Source organism: Elephas maximus, chromosome 2, assembly GCF_024166365.1.
Source record: "Elephas maximus indicus isolate mEleMax1 chromosome 2, mEleMax1 primary haplotype, whole genome shotgun sequence".
Lineage (NCBI taxonomy): Eukaryota > Metazoa > Chordata > Mammalia > Proboscidea > Elephantidae > Elephas > Elephas maximus.
The window spans coordinates 75,218,610-75,237,463 of NC_064820.1; the positions used below are offsets into that span (position 1 = coordinate 75,218,610).

Here is an 18,854-nt window from a genome sequence, read left to right on the forward strand (position 1 = left end):
TCCCGTTCTCAAGGGAAATGCTTTCAGGCTCTCTCCATTTAGAGTGATGTTGGCTGTTGGCTTTGTATAGATGCCCTTTATTATGTTGAGGAATTTTCCTTCAATTCCTATTTTGGTGAGAGCTTTTATCTTAAATGGGTGTTGGACTTTGCCAAATGCCTTTTCTGCATCAATTGATAAGATCATGTGGTTTTTGTCTTTTGTTTTATTTATGTGGTGGATTACATTAATGGTTTTTCTAATATTAAACCAGCCCTGCATACCTGGTATAAATCCCACTTGGTCGTGGTGGATTAATTTTTGATATGTTGTTGAATTCTATTGGCTAGAATTTTGTTGAGGATTTTTGCATCTATGTTCATGAGGGATATAGGTCTGTAATTTTCTTTTTTTTTCCACTCTTGCTTTTTGTGTCCGTTCGGCCAGCTGCTGACCCCCTCTACCCTCTCATCTCCCATTCAGACAGGAGATGCCAACATAGTCTCGTGTGTACTTGATCCAAAAAGCTCATTCTTCACCAGTATCATTGTCTGTCCCATAGTCCCGTCCAATCCCTGTCTGAAGAGTTAGCTTTGGGAATGGCCTCCGGGGTCTTTCTAGTCTCAGCCAGACCATTAAGTCTGGTCTTTTTATGAGAATTTGGGGTCTGCATCCCAGTGCTTTCCTGCTCCCTCAGGGGTTCTTTGTTGTGTTCCCTGTCAGGACAGTCACCGGTTGTTGCCAGGCACCATCTAGTTCTTCTGGTCTCAGGCTAATGTAGTCTCGGCTTTATGTGGCCATTTCTGCCTCTTGGGTTCATAATTACCTTGTGTCGTTGGTGTTCTTCATTCTCCTTTGCTCCAGGTGGGTTGAAACCAATTGATGCATCTTAGATGGCTGCTGGCTAGCGTTTAAAACCCCAGACACCACTCTCCAAAGTGGCGTGCAGAATGTTTTCTTAATAGATTTTACTATGCCAGTTGACATAGATGTCCCCTGAAACCATGGTCCTCATACCCTCCACCCCTGCTACGCTGGCCTTTGAAGCATTCAGTTTATTCAGGACCTTCTTTGCTTTTGGTTTAATCCTTTTGTGCTGACCTCTCCTGTATTGTGTGTTGTCTTTCCCTTCACCTAAAGTAGTTCTTATCTACTATCTAAATAGTGAAAACTCCTCCCTCCCTCACCTCCCTCGTAACCATCAAAGAATATTTTCTTCTGTATTTAAACTATTTCTCGAGTTCTTAAAATGGTGGTCTTATACAATATTTGTCCTTTTCCAGCTGACTAATTTCGTTCAGCATAATGCCTTCCAGATTCCTTCATGTTATGAAATGTTTGACGGGTTCATCATTGCTCTTTATGCATAGTATTCCATTATGTGACTATACTGTAATTTATCCATTCATCTGTTGATGGGCACCTTGGTTGCTTCCATCTTTTTGCTATTGTAAACAGTGCTGCAGTGAACATGAGTGTGCAAATATCTGTTCGTGCAAGGGTTCTTATTTTTCTAGGATATATTCCGAGGAGTAGGATTGCTGGATCCTATGGTAGTTCTATTTCTAGTTTTTTAAGGAAGCACCGATAGATTTCCAAGTGGTTGTACCATTTTACATTCCCACCAGCACTGTATAAGTGTTCCGGTCTCTCCAAAACCTATCCAACATTTATTATTTTGTGTTTTTTAGATTAATGCCAACCTTGTTGGAGTGAGATGGAATCTATTATAATTTTGATTTACATTTCTCTAATGGCTAATGATTGTGAGCATTTCCTCATGTATCTATTAGCTACCTCAATGTCGTCTTTAGTGACATTCCTGTTCATATCCTTTGCCCATTTTTTAATTGGGTTATTTATCTTTTTGTAGTTGAGTTTTTGGAGTATCATGTAGATTTTAGAGATCAGGTGCTGATCAGAAATGTCATAGCTAAAAACTTTCTCCCATTCTCTAGGGAGTCTTTTTACTCTTTTGGTGAAGTCTTTGGATGAGCATAGGTGTTTGATTTTTTAGGAGCTCCCAGTTACCTGGTTTCTCTTCTGCATTGTTAGTAATGTTTTGTATACTGTTCATGCCATGTATCAGGGCTCCTAGTGTTGTCCCTATTTTTTCTTCCATGATCTTTATCATTTTAGATTTTCTATTTAGGTCTTTGGTCCATTTTGAGTTAGTTTTTGTGCATGGTATAAGGTATGGGTCTTGTTTCATTTTTTTGTGGATGGATATCCAGTTATGCCAGCACCATTTGCTAAAAAGACTGTCTTTTCCCCATTTGACTGACTTTTGGCCTTTGTCAAATATCAACTGTTCATATGTGGATGGATTTATGTCTAGATTCTCAATTCTGTTCCATTGGTCTGTGTGTCTGTTGTACTAGTACCAGGCTGTTTTGACTACTGTGGTGGTATAATAGGTTCTAAAATCAGGTAGAGTGGACCTCCCACTTTCTTCTTCTTTTTCAGTAATGCTTTATTTATCTGGGGCGTCTTTCCCTTGTATATGAAGTTGGTAATTTGTTTCTCCAGCTCATTAAAAAATGTCATTGGAATTTGGATTGTAATGGCATTGTACCTATAGGTAGCTTTTAGTAGAATAGATATTTTTACAAGGTTGAGTCTTCCTATCCATGAGCAAGGTGTGTTTTTCCATGTATGGAAGTCTCTTGTTTTCTTGCAGAAGTGTACTGTAGTTTTCTTTGTATAAGTCTTTCACATCTCTGGTAAGATTTATTCCTAAGTGTTTTATCTTCTTGGGGGCTACTGTAAATGGCATTGATTTGGTGATATCCTCTTCGATGTTCTTTTTGTTGGTGTAGAGGAATCCAACTGATACTTGTATGTTTATCTTGTATCCCGATACTCTGCTGAACTCTTCTATTAGTTTCAGTAGTTTTCTGGAGGATTCCTTAGGGTTTTCTGTGTATAAGATCATGTCATCTGCAACTAGAGATACTTTTACTTCTTCCTTGACAATCTGGATGCTCTTTATTTCTTTATCTAGCCTAGTTGCTCTGGCTAGGACTTCCAGCACAACGTTGAATAAGAGTGGTGATAAAGGCCATCCTTGTCTGGTCCCCGATCTCAGTGGGAATGTTTTCAGGCTCTCTCCATTTAGGGTGATGTTGGCTGTTGGCTTTATATAAATGCCCTTTATTATGGTGAGGAATTTTCCTTCTATTCCCATTTTGCTGAGAATTTTTGTCAGGAATGAGTGTTGAACTTTGTCAAATACCTTTTCTGCATCAATGGATAAAATCATGTGATTCTTGTCTTTTGTTTTATTTATGTGGTGGATTGCATTAATTGTTTTTCTAATGTTGAACCATCCCTGCATACCTGGTATGAATCCCATTTGGTCATGGTGAGTTATTTTTTTGATATGTTGTTGAACTCTATTGGCTAGAATTTTGTTGAGGATTTTTGCGTCTACGTTCATGAGGGATATAGGTCTATAATTTTCTTTCTTTGTGATGTCTTTACCTGGTTTTGGTATCAGGGATATGGTGGCTTCATAGAATGAGTTTGGTAGTATTTCGTGTTTTTCTATGCTCTGAAATACCTTTAGTAGTAGTGGTGTTAACTCTTCTGTGAAAGTTTGGTAGAACTCTGCAGTGAAGCTGTCCGAACCAGGGCTTTATTTTGTTGAGAGTTTTTGCATTACCTTTTCAATCTCTTCTTTTGTTATGGGTCTATTTATTTGTTCTACCTCTGTTTGTGTTATTTTAGGTAGGTAGTGTGTTTCTAGGAATTCGTCTATTTCTTCTAGGTTTTCAAATTAGAGTACAATTTTTCATAGTAATCTGATATGATTCTTTTAATTTCAGTTGGGTCTTTTGTAATATCACCCATCTCATTTGGGTTATTTGCTTCCTCTCCTGTTTTTCTTTTGTCAGTTTCGCCAGTGGTTTATCAATTTTGTTAATTTTTTTCAAGGAACCAGCTTTTGGTCTTGTTAACTCTTTCAGTTGTTTTTATGTTTTCTGTTTCATTTAGTTGTGCTCTGATTTTTATTATTTCCTTTGTTCTAGTGCCTGAAGGTTTCTTTTGTTGCTTTCTTTCTGTTTGTTCAAGTTTTAGGGATAATTCTTTGATTTTGGCCCTTCTTCTTTTTGTATCTGTGCATTTATTGATATAAATTGGCCTCTGAGCACCGCTTTTGCTGTGTCCCAAAGATTCTGATATGAAGTGTTTTCATTCTCATTGGATTCAATGAATTTCTTTATTTCATCCTTAATGTCTTCTATAATCCAGTGTTTTTTGAGCAGGGTATTGTTCAGCTTCCATGTGTTTGATTTCTTTTTCCTGCTTTTTTTCTATTATTGATTTCAACTGTTATTGCATTATGTTAAGAGAAGATGCTTTGTAATATTTCGATGTTTTGGATTCTGCTAAGGCTTGCTTTATGACCTAATACGTGGTCTGTTCTAAAGAATGTTATGTGTGCACTAGAAAAGAAAGTATACTTGGCTGCGGTTCGGTGGAGTGTTCTGTATATGTTTATAAGGTCAAGTTGGTTGATTGTGGCATTTAGATCTTCCTTGTCTTTACTGATCTTCTTTCTGGATGTCCTGTCCTTCACCGAAAGTGGTGTGTTGAAGTCTCCTACTGTTAGAGTTTGTTTCGTGTATCTTGCAGCTCTGTCATTGGGTGCATAAATATTTCACATGGTTATATCCTCCTGGTATATTGTCCCTGTAATCATTATATAGTGTTCTTCCTTATCCTTTGTGGTAGATTTAACTTCAAAGTCTGTTTTGTCAGAAGTTAATATTGCCACTCCTGCTCTTTTGTGATTGTTGTTTGCTTGATATATTTTTTTCCATCCTTTCATTTTTAATTTGTTTGTGTCTCTATATCTAAGGTGTTTCTCTTGTAGGCAGCATATAGACGGATCTTGTTTTTTCATCCCTTCTGCCACTGTCTCTCTTTATCTGTGCATTTAGTCCATTTACATTCAGCGTGATTATGGATAGGTATGAGTTTAGTGCTGTCATTTTGATGTCTTTTTTTGTGTGTTGTTGACAGATTGTTTTTCCCACTTAATTTTTTGTGCTGAGTAGTTTAAATATTGTCTTTTCCTTGTTGTTGTTGATTTTGTTTTTGCTGAGTCTCTATTTTTTTCTTGTATTTTATTTTGATGAATAGGAGAGTTAGCCTCCTTTGTGGTTACCTTAATATTTACCTCTATTTTTGTAAGTTTAAACCTAACTTTTATTTCTTTGTATTGCCTTGTCTTTCTGTCCATATGAAAGATCTATTATTATGTTTTTTAGTCTGTCTTTATTATTTTAATGTTGTCGTCTTTTACATAATGACATTGCCATTTCCCTGTTTTGAGCATTTTTTTATCTCGATTTATTTTTGTGATTTCCCTGTCTGTTTTGACATCTGATTGCTCTGTCCATTGTTCTAGTCTTGGGTTGATGCCTGACACTATTGATTTTCCAACCAAAGAACTCCCTTTAGTATTTCCTATAGTTTTGGTTTGGTTTTTACGTGTTCCCTAAACATCTGTTTACTTGGAAATGTCCTAATTTCACCTTCATATTTGAGAAACAGTTTTGCGGGATAAATAATTCTTGGCTGGCAGTTTTTTTCCATCAGTGCTTTATATAAGTCATCCCATTGCCTTCTTGCCTGCATGGTTTCACCTGAGTAGTCCGATCTTATTCTTATTGGCTCTCCTTTGTAGGTGATTTTTTTTTTGTTTCTCCTTAGGTGCTCTTAAAATTCTTTATCTTTGGTTTTTGGCAAGTTTGATTATAATATGTCTTGGTGACTTTCTTTTAAAATCTACCTTATGTGACATCTGATCATCATCTTGGGTTGATATCTTCTCATCTTTCATGATAACAGGGAAGTTTTCTGCCAACAAATCTTCAACAATTCCCTCTGTATTTTCTGTTATCCCTCCCTGTTCTGGTACTCCAGTCACTTGTAGGTTTGTTCTCTTGATAGAGTGCCATATGATTCTTAAAGTTTCTTCATTTTTTAAAGATTCTTTTATCTGATTTTTCTTCAAATGTTTTTGTGCCAAGTGCTTTATCTTCGCAGTCACCAATTCTCTTTCCTACTTGCTAAATTCTACTCCTCTGACTTTCTGCTAAGTTGTCTAATTCTATAATTTTATTGTTAATGTTCTGAATTTCTGACTGCTGTCTCTCTGTGAATTCTTGTAGCTTATTAAATTTTTCATTATGTTCTTGAGTAATCTTTTAATTTCTTAACTGCTTTATCTGTGTGTTCCTTGGGTTGTTCTGCATATTGCCTGATCTCCTTCCTGATGTCTTGAAGAGTTCTGTATATTAATCTTTTGAATTCTGTATCCAGTAACTCTAGGAATGCACCTTCATCCAGAAGATCCTTTGATTCTGTGTTTTGAGAGCTTGTTGAAGCAATCATGGTCAGCTTCTTTATGTGGTTTGATATTGACTGTTGTCTCCAAGCCATCTATAAGTTATTGTATTAGTTTATTTTTTGTTTGCTTACTGTATGTTAGTTTCTTGCTACGTTTTGTGTTGATATGCCGAAATGGGTTGGTTGAGTGAGCTATCTTGATTATTTTCTCTTTTGGAGCTCTAACACCCCGTCACCAGATAGCTAGAGCTGTTATCAGGTATATGAGTTTGTGAGTCCATTCACTTTTCTTTTGTGGATTCAGCTCAGGTGTCCAGGTAGCTGGTCATCAAGTTTGTGGTACAGACTCTGTCCTACAGTCTTAGAGGGGCAGGGGTGTTTGGTGTAGTTACCAGTATCTGGTTGCAGCAGGGGGTCATGCTCTGAAGAAGGTAGGGGGTGAGAAGCATCCCCTGAGTGTCTCTGAGGAAAGTGTGTCCTAGTTCCCTGGAGCATACAGGTGGGTGGGTTCTGCAGATGGACCATGGGCACCCAGTGCTTTTGGTTGTAAGGACTGGGAGGTATCAGTTTTCCTCGTACCCTTGTCACAGGTGGCTGGATGACCTGAGTGGTGCCACCAGTCCTTATGCCCCTGGTGTGGGTAGGTGAGGACCCTGTTTAATAGGCAAAGCGGTGTCAAATATCAAACACCTACCTCTCCACCACACAGCTTAAACAGTTGCAGTCTGTTAGCAAGGGCCTGTTCTCCTGAAATAGGCCCCTACAGGTCCATGCAGAGGGGAAAGGTATTCGAAATCCACAGACTGTTTATGCCTGGACAGTAACCACTTCTATCCTGAGCTCCCCAGGTTAGTGGAGCTGTCAGATTATCTTTCCCTGTGCTGTGAATTTATTCCTTATCCATGTCCGGGAGCATGGCCCACGGTTCTCAAATGGGCCTATCTCCCGCCCAGGGAAGTCAATAGGCACTGAAGCCAGCTTGAGGGTGGGGGGAGCGGTAAAATATACGCAAGTACTTAGCTTTTGCTGACAGCTCCGTCCTCTGGGTCTGGAGGTGTGAGTAGGCTGTGTGGCTGGCTGCTTTCCCTGAGGAAACTGTGGCCGAATGCTACTACCAGCCCGCTACAACCGCTCCCGGGAATGGTGCCTGAGGGATCCCAGCGATTCAGGTCTGGTAACTCCTCTCCACTTCTGAACTGTCTCTCTGTCCCCCTGCCACTTAGTCCGTTTTCTAACTTTGCCTTTGATGTTCAGGGCTTCTCTCTAGTCGTAAATAAAATCGTTTCACTTGATTTTTTGGATCTTTGTTATAAGAGGGATAGCCAGAAGCATCTGGCTGTTCTGTTGTCTTGGCCCTGCCCCTCTCCTCTGATATCTTATCCTTTTAGTTGCTAATATAAATGAATTTATTTTCCTAATTTTCAGATTGTTCATTGCTGGATCTCAACTGATTATTGTTTGTTGAGTTTATATAACTTTTTTTTTTTTTGTCTTTGACAAAGAAAAATTCATTTCCTCACAGTAAAGTAGGCTAAAAGTCCAAATTCAGGACTTCACCTCCAGGGGTTCTTTCTCTCTCTATTGGCTCTCTAAATCCTAATAACTTTTTTTTTTTATTAACTTTTATTAAGCTTCAAGTGAACGTTTACAAATCCAATCAGTGTGTCACATATAAGTTTACATACATCTTACTCCATACTCCCACTTGCTCTCCCCACAATGAGTCAGCCCTTTCAGTCTCTCATTTCATGACAATTTTGCCAGCTTCCAACTCTCTCTATCCTCCCATCCCCCCTCCAGACAAGAGACGCCAACACAATCTCAAGTGTCCACCTGATATAATTAGCTCACTCTTCATCAGCATCTCTCTTCCACCCACTGACCAGTCCCTTTCATGTCTGATGAGTTGTCTTCGAGGATGGTTCCTGTCCTGTGCCAACAGAAGGTCTGGAGACCATGGCCGCCGGGATTCCTGTAGTCTCAGTCAGACCATTAAGTATGGTCTTTTTATGAGAATTTGGGGTCTGCATCCCACTGATCTCCTGCTCCCTCAGGGGTTCTCTGTTGTGCTCCCTGTCAGGGCAGCCATCGGTTGTGGCCGGGCACCAACTAGTTCTTCTGGTCTCAGGATGATGTAGGTCTCTGGTTCATGTGGCCCTTTCTGTCTCTTGGGCTCTTAGTTATCGTGTGACCTTGGTGTTCTTCATTGTCCTTTGATCCAGGTGGGTTGAGACCAATTGATGCATCTTAGATGGCCGCTTGTTAGCATTTAAGACCCCAGACGCCACATTTCAAAGTGGGATGCAGAATGTTTTCATAATAGAATTATTTTGTAAATCCTAATAACTTTTTGATTTATTAAAATTCATTTAGGTTTTCATCCACCTAGCATTGTAAAAGTGTAAGATACTCCTCAGATCTTAGTTTGCTTTGGGTAAAACCGACAGCAAATATGACTAGAGTTGAAGGATTATGAACGTGAAAAAGTACTTAAGAATGGCAGATGTCTATAACAATATGATCAGATTTAAAATTTGTGTACAATACAAGGATAAGGCAAAATAAGGATCAAGAGACAAGACAAAATAATTTAGCTTTTACACCATACACAAAAAATAAATTCAGAGTGGGTTAAGGACCTAAATGTGCAAATTAACACCATAAAATTTTTAGAAGAAAATGCAGAGGCAGTGCTCTTGGGCCTAGCTTTTAACAGTGGATTATCTAATATAATAACAAAAGTACAAACAGCAAAAGACAAAATAAATGGGGCCTCATAAAAATTAAAAACTTATTGTTCATCAAAACAAAAAAGACTACTGAAAAAAACTTGAAAAACTACCAAGAAAATTCAAAGCCAAGCTACTGATGGGGAGAATGTCTTTGGAAACCATACATCCAACAAGAATCCAATAAGGCAATATATATATAAGACTTTGACAACTTAACAATAAAAAAAGAAATAACCCAATCATAAAATGACCAAAGGAATTGAATGGGTATTTCATCAAAGAGGACATTCAAATGACCACCAAACACAGGAAAAGATGCTCAGTATCATTAGTTATCAGGAGATGCAAATCAAAGCCACAGTGAGATACCATTTCACTCCCACTGGGGTGGCTAAGATTAAAAAACAGAAAGTAGCAAATGTTGGCAAGGCTGTGAGGAAATTAGAACTCTTACACATTGCTGGTGGGAATGCAAAATGGTACAGCCCTTGTGAAAAGATTACGGCATTTTCTTAAAAAATGAAAACAGAACTGCCATATGATGCAGCAATTCCACTCCTAGGTATATACCCAAAAGACTTGAAAGCAGAAGATCAAACAGAACTTGTACACCATAGTTCATTGCAGTACTATTTACAGTAGTCGAAAGTTGGAAACAACCTAAATGCACATCAGCAGATGAATGGATAAACAAAATGTGATACATACATACAATGGGATTCTACTCAGCCAGTAGGAGAAATGAAGTCTCGATACACGCTACAATATTTGATGGAGCTGGAAGACATTATGCTGAGTGAAATAAGTCATTCACAGAAGGACAAATATTATATGACCTCACTTATATAAAAATACAAGAAAAGGCAAATGTATAGAAACCAAAGTTTATTTAGTGATTTCCAGGGGTGGGAAGGGAAAAGGGGAGGGAGTTAATGGTGATGGAAATATCGTGGTGCTTAAGGATAGGGTTGCACAGCTGATTATTTTAATTGCTCTCAATAAGTTGTATACCTGTAAAAAGTTGAATCAGCAAAAGCTGTGTGATAGACATATTTACAACAAAGTCAAAAAGGAATAGCTGCTGAAGCTGCTTATGTAAAACCAAAAACCTTGTAGTATTTGGCTTCTTGGTTTGGAGGTTTAGGGACATAGTTTCATCCCAAGTAATTGGCCTAGTAATGTGTTTAGTGCTTCTGCAGTGCCTAGGATCTTAAAAGCTTCCAAATGGCCATCCAAGGCACAACAATTGGCGTCTATTCATCTGGTACAACAGAAGAAGAAGGAAGTCAGGAATAGGAGGAGGATATGGAATGTGTGGATAATTGCCTCCATGAACAACTGCCTCCTTTGCCATGAGACCAGAAGAACTGGATGGTACCTGACTACCATTATTGAACATTTTGATCAAAGATTCCATAGAATAATCCTGATGAAAAAGAGGGGAAATGCAGAACAGAATTTCAAATTCTCATGGACTCCAGGCGCCATGAAAGTTGGATGAATCCCTGAAACGATCGCCCTGAGATAATCTTTAAATCTTAAACCAGAAATATCCCCTGAAGTCTTCTGAAAGCAAACAGTAGTTTAGCTTAACTAGTAAAAAAACATCTGCCTTGAGCATTATGCTCTTTTAAGAACTATTTGTATTGGATCAAAGTGACAACAGCAAATCAAAAAATTAGATAGGAACCTTAGCAGGAATGAGTTCCTGTTAATGGGTAAGAATAAGTCAGAAGAGAAGGGTGAGAATGGTTACACAGTTCAGTGTCACTGAAATGTACATGTAGGAATGGTTGAATTAGTCTATGTTTTGCTACGTATATTCTTAAGAACAAGAAAATAAAATTTAAAAAATTGACTTAAATTTTTTCTGCTTGTCTATGAACTTTATGAATGATAAATTAAGGGGGAAAAATTTATCAGTATTGTAATTAAAAGTATAGGAAGACCTGTGAAATGTAGTGCTATTTGAGAAATAGAACATGTACTTGGAAAAGTAGATGTTACATATCTTTTTTTCTCTTTTAGGAAATGACCACAGATGAACATACCCAAGATGAAATAGGTAACTGTTAACAAGGAAACTACTAAAACTGCTTGGTAAATAATAGCACAGTGATTCAGGAGTAGCGGTAGCTAGTAAATGAGTCAGAATTATAGGTCGTTGAACAAAAAGATATAGCTGTTGAATATATTATCTCTAGGGGAAATTTGGATTCTGGGAATGTTACTTTAGAAGGTGAGTCAAAAATTAAACATTTAATGAAGCATTACTGGTGGATTTTTCTGGATTTGCACAGATAATACTATATTCTTTGAAGGCATTAAGCTGTTTAATTGGGGGAGGGCAAGGGCAGGCATTTTCAGTGAGTAAATTTATTTATTTGTAGTATATAACCTAAACAAAACATTACCCCAGTAAAGGATAGGGGATATTTAAATTTGTTACAGGAAGATAAACACCTGCATTAAAAATATTTTTTTAGTAAAAAAGTAAATAAATAAATAAGCACACTTAAATTTCCAGATTCATTCTTATGTTGTAAGGCTGGTGTATTTTCTCACAAGGTACCAACGATGGAAGCACTGAAGCTGCTATAGCTTTACTGACAATGGGAGATCTAGTGTTGCAGTCAGAAGTCAGTACTGAACAGGGTGATGGTAAGAATAAAAGATAAGTCTAACAAGAAAAGAAACTTTTAAGAAATTACACCTACATTCGAATGACAAATGAATACCTGCCCTTTACATTTGAAATTGGCATCACTTTGTTTTTCCTGAAAGGGTAATAATGTGTGCATTTACCCATCTACTAACTTCCTGAACCCTTTTAGGTATAGTGGCAGCCATTTTGAATATCGCACTTAGTTTATTAAGAATAATTTATATTCATGGAATAGTTAATCTAGTGAATCCTCTAGCTTTATCATCATAAAGATCATTGGTTAACTGAGCTTATTGATCACTGATCACTTTACACAGGTTTCTTTAGCAAAAGGCTGCTGCTTTAGATGGTCCTCACAGTTACATGATAATCAAATGCGGTATGAAGTGGCAATACAGTTAGTTACTTAGTGAAATAATTTAAACTGCTAATTTTGACAGAGCCAAAAGATACAATTCAACCCAGATTTTTATATTAGGCAGAATTTATAGATTAGCTAATATGCTTTACTAAATATCTCTTACTTTAAGAACATTAAATGGATAATTATGCTAATTGTGTTCTTGGTAAATATTGTGACGGGTGATGAGTGGTTTGCCATTCATTTTAAAAGGTCTTAGACTTTTAGCCCCATAATCGTGTATTTATCAGGAAAGTATGATTTGTGTTCTCTCTAGGGCTCTTGTCTCAATGATAGAGTATGGAGCTTGTTACAAACCTCTAGAACATAAAATACAATTGTTAAAAAATTGTAAATTAAGGCAGTCCCATGTACAAATCCATCTGAGATTATGTAGTTATTGAAAGTAATAAACTCATTTTTACTTGTAATACCACACATTTTCAGTCTGTAAGCATTTTTAAGCTTATAGCAGGTCAAATTCCTGGCATAAAACATGAAATTTTAAATTTACATTTGCAGCCAAAAAGAGCAAATTTAAAAAATAATGTTAGCTGCTGTTGAGTCGACCCCTTACTCGTAGTGAACCCATGAACAATGGGATCAGACCATTGTGATCCATAGGATTTTCGTTAGCTATTTTCAGAAGTAGTTTGCCAGGCCTTTCTTCCCTAAAATAGTATAGAATTTTTAAATTACTAAAAGTTGAAAACCCTGGTGGCGTAGTGGTTAAGTGCTACGGTTGCTAACCAAGAGGTCAGTAGTTCGAATCGACCAGGTGCTCCTTGGAAGCTGTCTCGGGCAGTTCTGCTCTGTCCTATAGGGTTGGTATGAGTTGGAATTGACTCGATGGCAGTGGGTTTTTTAAATGTTGAAGAAATTAGTTTATTTCTATATATATTTATATTGGGTTAATTTTAATTTTCTATTTTTTTTTTCTGCAATAGGAATAGTTGTACTTCCTGATATTTATTCAAAGGATAACAGCCATATTCCTTCTAGCCCAGATAATATAAAACACAACATTATTCATGAAAGTCAGGAGCTTTCTTCAGCTGTCATTAGTATATCTCCTGCATCATTAGAAGAAGACAGCATTGTATTGGAGGAACAAAGTATTAGAGAAGAAATTGGTTTAATGGAGAAAGTAAAGGAAAACGCTCCACTAACCAGGTTGAATTTGCTTTTTATTACACTATTATTTCTTTCGAGTTTTACTAAAAAATATGGTATTCAACCCATAAAAAATAATTTTATCAACCATCAATTTAGTTAGTACCTTTGAGTAATGCTTGTAATAAATGTAAAGTAGACAATTTCATTTCTCACCCTTTCAGTTAGGATTGACTGTGTTTGACTTTAATGATTTGCAAGTTAAAATTACAGCAATATGTATGTCTTTGAAGCGGTAATGAAATAGTTTTATGTAAATGGTAGTCTGTATTTTACAAACAGGGCCCAGAATCTCTTTCCTGTTCAAGACCTTTTGTAAAGTTACTACTTTGTGATTTTAGCATTAAGAAATTAACGCTTGCAGACAGTGTGGCACAGTAAATTTGTCAATGTATTAATATAGAGAGAGACTCTTACATGATGGCTAAATTTCTCTTTCTTCCTATGTCTCTTTTTCTAGGAATACAGCTTCTAGAGTGACCAGTAATTTGAGAATAAGAAATAGATTTCCCAAGCCTAAGCCAAATCTTAAAAGGATTTTAGGGACCAAAAGACTTAGTGCTCGTCAGGAAGTCCCCAGTTTGTCTGTAACCAAAGGGGAAGAAGTGGAAATTCAAAGGGGTAAATTTTATGTTTCCCTTACAAAGTTATAAGATTACTTTGGCACATGAAATTGCATTAGCTTCTCAAATGAAATATTCGGTCATTAAACTTCTTTTAATTAAAAAAAATGTGCAAACATACAGAAAAGTAGAATGAAGTATAAATACCCATAAATCTACCAACTCGTTTCAGTAATGATTACCATTTTGCTGTATTTGCTGGATTAATCTTTTTATCTCTTCATAGATATTTTTCCTGTGTGTGCACACACAGATACTGAAGCCAATATCTCTTAGAAATGTAATGCACGTGACAAAAAAGACAGCCCCCAAATGACATAAAATGAATAAAACTCCCTCTTTTCCTTGTTCCCAGCTTGTTAGTCCCACTGCTAGTGGTAAACTGTTGTTACCAGTTTTTTATTGTATACTTCTAGAAATGTTTTGTATACATACAAGCATCTACATATGTGTGTGTGTGTATACACATATATACGCACATACATAAACCCTTCAGAAAGAAAAATATATGCATGCTAAATGATATATACTGTTCATCACTTTTTAGATAACACCTTTATTGAGCTGTAATTTGCATACACTACAGTTCACTCATTTAAAGTGTGCAATTCAGTGGTGTTTAGTATATTTGTATTCATTGAGTTGTATAACTGTCATCACCACAATCAACTTCAGGACATTTTTGTGACCTCAAAAATAAACCCTATACCCATTAACGGTCCAAGGCAAACACTAACGCACTTTCTGTCTCTATAGATTTGCCTATTTTAGATGTTTTATATAAATGGAATTGTATACTATGTGGCCTTTTGTGATTACCTTCTTTCACTTAGTGTAATGTTTTCAAGGTTTGTCCATTTTGTAGCATGTAGCAGTACTTCCTTTCATTGCCAAGTAATATTCCGTTGTATGAATGTACCACATTTTGTTTAACCATTCATCAGTTGATAGACATTTCAGTTGTTTCCACTTTTTGACTGTTGTGAATAATACTGCTATGAACATTCATGTACAATTTTTGTGTGAACTTAAGTTTTCATTTCTCTTGGGTATAGTATACCCATGAGTGGAATTGCTGGGTCATGTGGTAATTCTGTGTTTTACCTTTTGAGTAACTGCTAGACTGTTTTCCAAAGTCACTGCATCATTTTATATAATCATCAGCAGTGTATGAGGGTTCCAGTTTTTCATCATCTGCCACTTGTTCTAATTTGTCGTTTTTATTATAGCCATTCTAGTTGGTGTGAAGTGGTGTCTCATTGTGGTTTTGATTTGCATTTCCCTGTTGGCTGATGATGTTGAATTTCTTTCCACGTGCTCGTTTTTTTTATTTTACTTTTTTGTTACACTTTAGATGAAAGTTTACAGAGCAAATTAGTTTCCCATTCAATAGTTTGTACATAAAGTGTTCCATGACATTGGTTGCATTCCCCTCAGTATGTCAGCATTCTCATTTCTGCCCTGGATTCCCCGTCTTCTTTTGTCCAGATTTTCTACCCCTTCCTACAGGGTCGCTACGAGTCAGAATCAACTCGATGGCAGTGAGTTTGGTTTTTGGTTTTTGGGTTTCCTGCCTTCTCATCTTTGCTTTTGGGCAAATGTTGTCTTTCTGATTTCACATAATTGATTGTTCTAAGGAACATGTTCCTCTCAGGTGTTACTGTTTCTTTTGTGGGCCTGTCTATTGCTTGGCTGAAAGGTGGTCTCTGGGAATGGTTTCAGTTCCAGGTCAGAAGGTCTTAGGGCCATAGTTTCGGGGATTCCTCCAATCTCTGTCAGACCAATAAGTCTGGTCTTTTTTGTGAATTTGATTTTTTGTTCTACATTTTTCTCCCACTCTGTGTGGGACCCTCTGTTGTGATCCCAGTCAGAGCTGTTGGTAGTGGTAGCCAGGCACCATCTAGTTGTTTTGGTCTCAGGGTCGTGTAGGCTGTAGTTCATGTGGTCCAATAGTCCTTTGAACCAATTGCTCCCTTGAGTCTTTGGTTTTTTTCACTCTTCTTTGCTCTGGATGGGAAGAGACCAGTAGTTGTATCTTAGGTGGCTGCTTGCAAGCTTTTAAGACCCTGGACACTACTCATCCTACTCCCCCATAGGATGCAGAACATTATCTTTATGAAGTATGTTGTGCCAATTGATATAAATGTCCCCCAAGTCTATGGTCCTTTGCGTTCGAGCCTAGAAACTTCATCCTGTAAGGTGTTTGGTTATGTCTATGACTGTGCCCCTATTGTATATATTAATATACATACAGCACTTTCAATTGTGTGTGCAGAAATATCCACAACAAAACCTGTATCTACAGGTAGGTGTGTTCCCTTACACCCTCCCACACCTCTTTAGTGTACCTATCTACTTGTGTATCCATTTGTAAATCACTGTTTATTAACACTGTTGTTGTAAGATTGTCTGTGTTATAGTAATTGCCATGGGTTGGCTTTTATTCCTGCATTCCTCTCAGTGTCTTCCTTTGCCTTGGTTGTGTTCTGCTGACTTGCCTTATATTGTGTATTGCCTTTCCCTTCACCAATATTAACACATGTCTTCTGTCTAGCTCATAATTTTCTCTGTCCCCCTCCCAACCCTGGTAGCCATCAAAGAATTTTTTTTTCTCTGTAAACCTTTTCTTATCTTTTTGTAATTGGGGTCTCATATGATATTTGTCCTTTTGTGATTGACTTATTTCAATCAGCATAATGTCTTCCAAATTCATCTATGTAGTGAGATGGTTCATGGATTCGTCGTTATTCTTTATTGTAGCATGGTATTCCATTGTGTGTGCGTACCACAGTTTATTCATCCATTCATCTGGTGGTATGGTATCCATTCATCTGTTGGTATGGTATTCTGGCTTTCTAAGAAAGCGCCATACCATTTTCCATAGTGGTTGTACCATTTTACATTTCCTCTCACAGTATATGAGTTCCAATCTCCCCGCAATCTCTCCAACATCTATTATTATTATTTATTAATGCCATTATTGTTTGGGTGAGATGATATCTCATTGTAGTTTTAATTTACATCTCTCTGATGTCTAATGGTCACAAGCATTTCTTCATGTTTGTTAGCTGCCTGAATGTCTTCTTTGGTGAAGTACCTGTTCACGTCCTTTGCCCATTTTTTAATTGGATTTGTTTGTCTTTTTGCCGTTCAGGTGTTAACGTTTTCTATAAATTTTAGAGATTCATGTGCTTATTTTTATATCTTCTTTGAAGAAATGGCTCTTCAAATCTTTGCTCGTTTTAAAGTTATGTTTTTGTCTTTTTATTGTTGAGTTGTAAGAGTCTTTATGCATTAGCATTTTTCTATTTTTAAAACAATAGTGTAAACTCCATATGATTACATAGAGTGCTTTCATTTTCCTAATGACCTCATTATATTTTAATGTATAATTTTTGACTCCTACTCTCACTTCCTTTTACACCTCCCCTTCCTTGCCAGGGGTACAACCCTTTAGGGTGGTAGTATGGGCAGGAAAAGCAGTGCAAGTAGCATGCTGTCTAGATTGTATTGAACATTTACTCAGAAAATCTGTATAGTTGTCATCCTCTTTTCTTTGGGGTTCCTGATTTCTAGGATTTCACTTTAACAATGTCTATGGTACAACATGCAAATACAGTTTGTTAATTCATTATTACTTTTTATATTTAAAAAACTTTTATTTTGATAAGATATATATGAAAAAATTTATTGTTTTAACCATTTTTATGTGTACAATTCAATGACATTAATTACGTTCACCACATTTTACCACTATCTCCACTGTACATTTCCAAATTTTTTCCTTTCCCTTAACAGAAACTCAGTGCCCCTTAAGTAATAACTCTCCTTTATACTCTCCCAACTGCCCCTGGTAACCACTGGTAAACTTTGGTCTCTATGCATTTGCCTGTTCTAGATATTTCATATAAATGGAATCATATAATATTTGTCCTTCTGTGACTGGCTTATTTCACTCAGCGTAATGTTTTCCAGATTCATCCAAGTTGTAGCATGTATCAGGACTTTATTTCTCTTTTTGCTGAATAATATTCCAGTGTATGTATATACCACACTTTGTTTACCCATTCATCTGTTACTGTGAATAGTGCTGCAGTGAACATTGATACACAAGTATCTGTTTTGAGTTCCTGCTTTCCAGTCTTTTGAGTACATGCCTAGGAGTGGGATTGCTGAGTGTCTTAGTCATCTAGTGCTGCGATAACAGAAATACCACAAGTGGATGGCTTTAACAAAGAAAATCTTATTTTCTCACAGTCCAGTAGGTTACAAGTCCAAATTCACGGTGTCGGCCCCCAGGGAACACCTCTCTCTATCAACTCTGGAGGAAGGTCCTTGTCCTCAATCTTTCCTGATCGAGGAGCTTCTCAGGTGCAGGGACCGCATGTCCAAAGGATGCACTCTGCTCCTGGTGCTGCTTTCTTGGTGGTACGAGGTCCTCAACTCTGCTTGCTTTCCTTTCCTTTTATCTCTTGAGGGATAAAAGGTGATGCAGGCCACACCCCAGGGAAATTCCCTCTACCTTGGATCAGGAAGGTGACGTGAGTAAGAGTGATTTTGCAATCCCACCCTAATCCTTTTAACATAAAATTACAATCACAAAATGAAGGACCACCACTCAATACTGGGAAGCATGGCCTAACCAAGTTGATACACACATTTTTGGGGGGACATAATCCATGACGCTGAGTCATATAGTAATTCTATGTTTAACTTTTTGAGGATCTGCCAAACTGTTTTCCAGAGCTGTTGTACCATTTTATAGTCCTACCAGCCATGGATGAGGTTTCCAATTTCACATCTTCACCAGCACTTGTTATTTTCTCTTTTTCTAGTAATAGCCATCCTAGTGGAGGTGAAATGGTTTTTAATTGTGTGTGTGTGTGTGCTTTTCAACAGTTCCTTGTTGTTGTTAGGTGCTG

The 18,854-nt window shown here is 37.2% G+C and overlaps 1 protein-coding gene across 3 annotated transcripts in view; it reads left to right on the plus strand.

Moving 5' to 3' along the window:
- BDP1 (B double prime 1, subunit of RNA polymerase III transcription initiation factor IIIB) overlaps positions 1–18,854 on the plus strand; it is a 118,677-nt gene that overhangs the window by 78,437 nt on the left and 21,386 nt on the right. For all 3 annotated transcript variants that reach the window (XM_049865228.1, XM_049865238.1, XM_049865246.1), the window contains exons 27-30: positions 11,100–11,136; positions 11,640–11,732; positions 13,084–13,309; positions 13,770–13,930. In XM_049865228.1, coding sequence (XP_049721185.1) covers positions 11,100–11,136; positions 11,640–11,732; positions 13,084–13,309; positions 13,770–13,930 — 517 coding nt within the window. The remainder of the gene's footprint in view (positions 1–11,099; positions 11,137–11,639; positions 11,733–13,083; positions 13,310–13,769; positions 13,931–18,854) is intronic.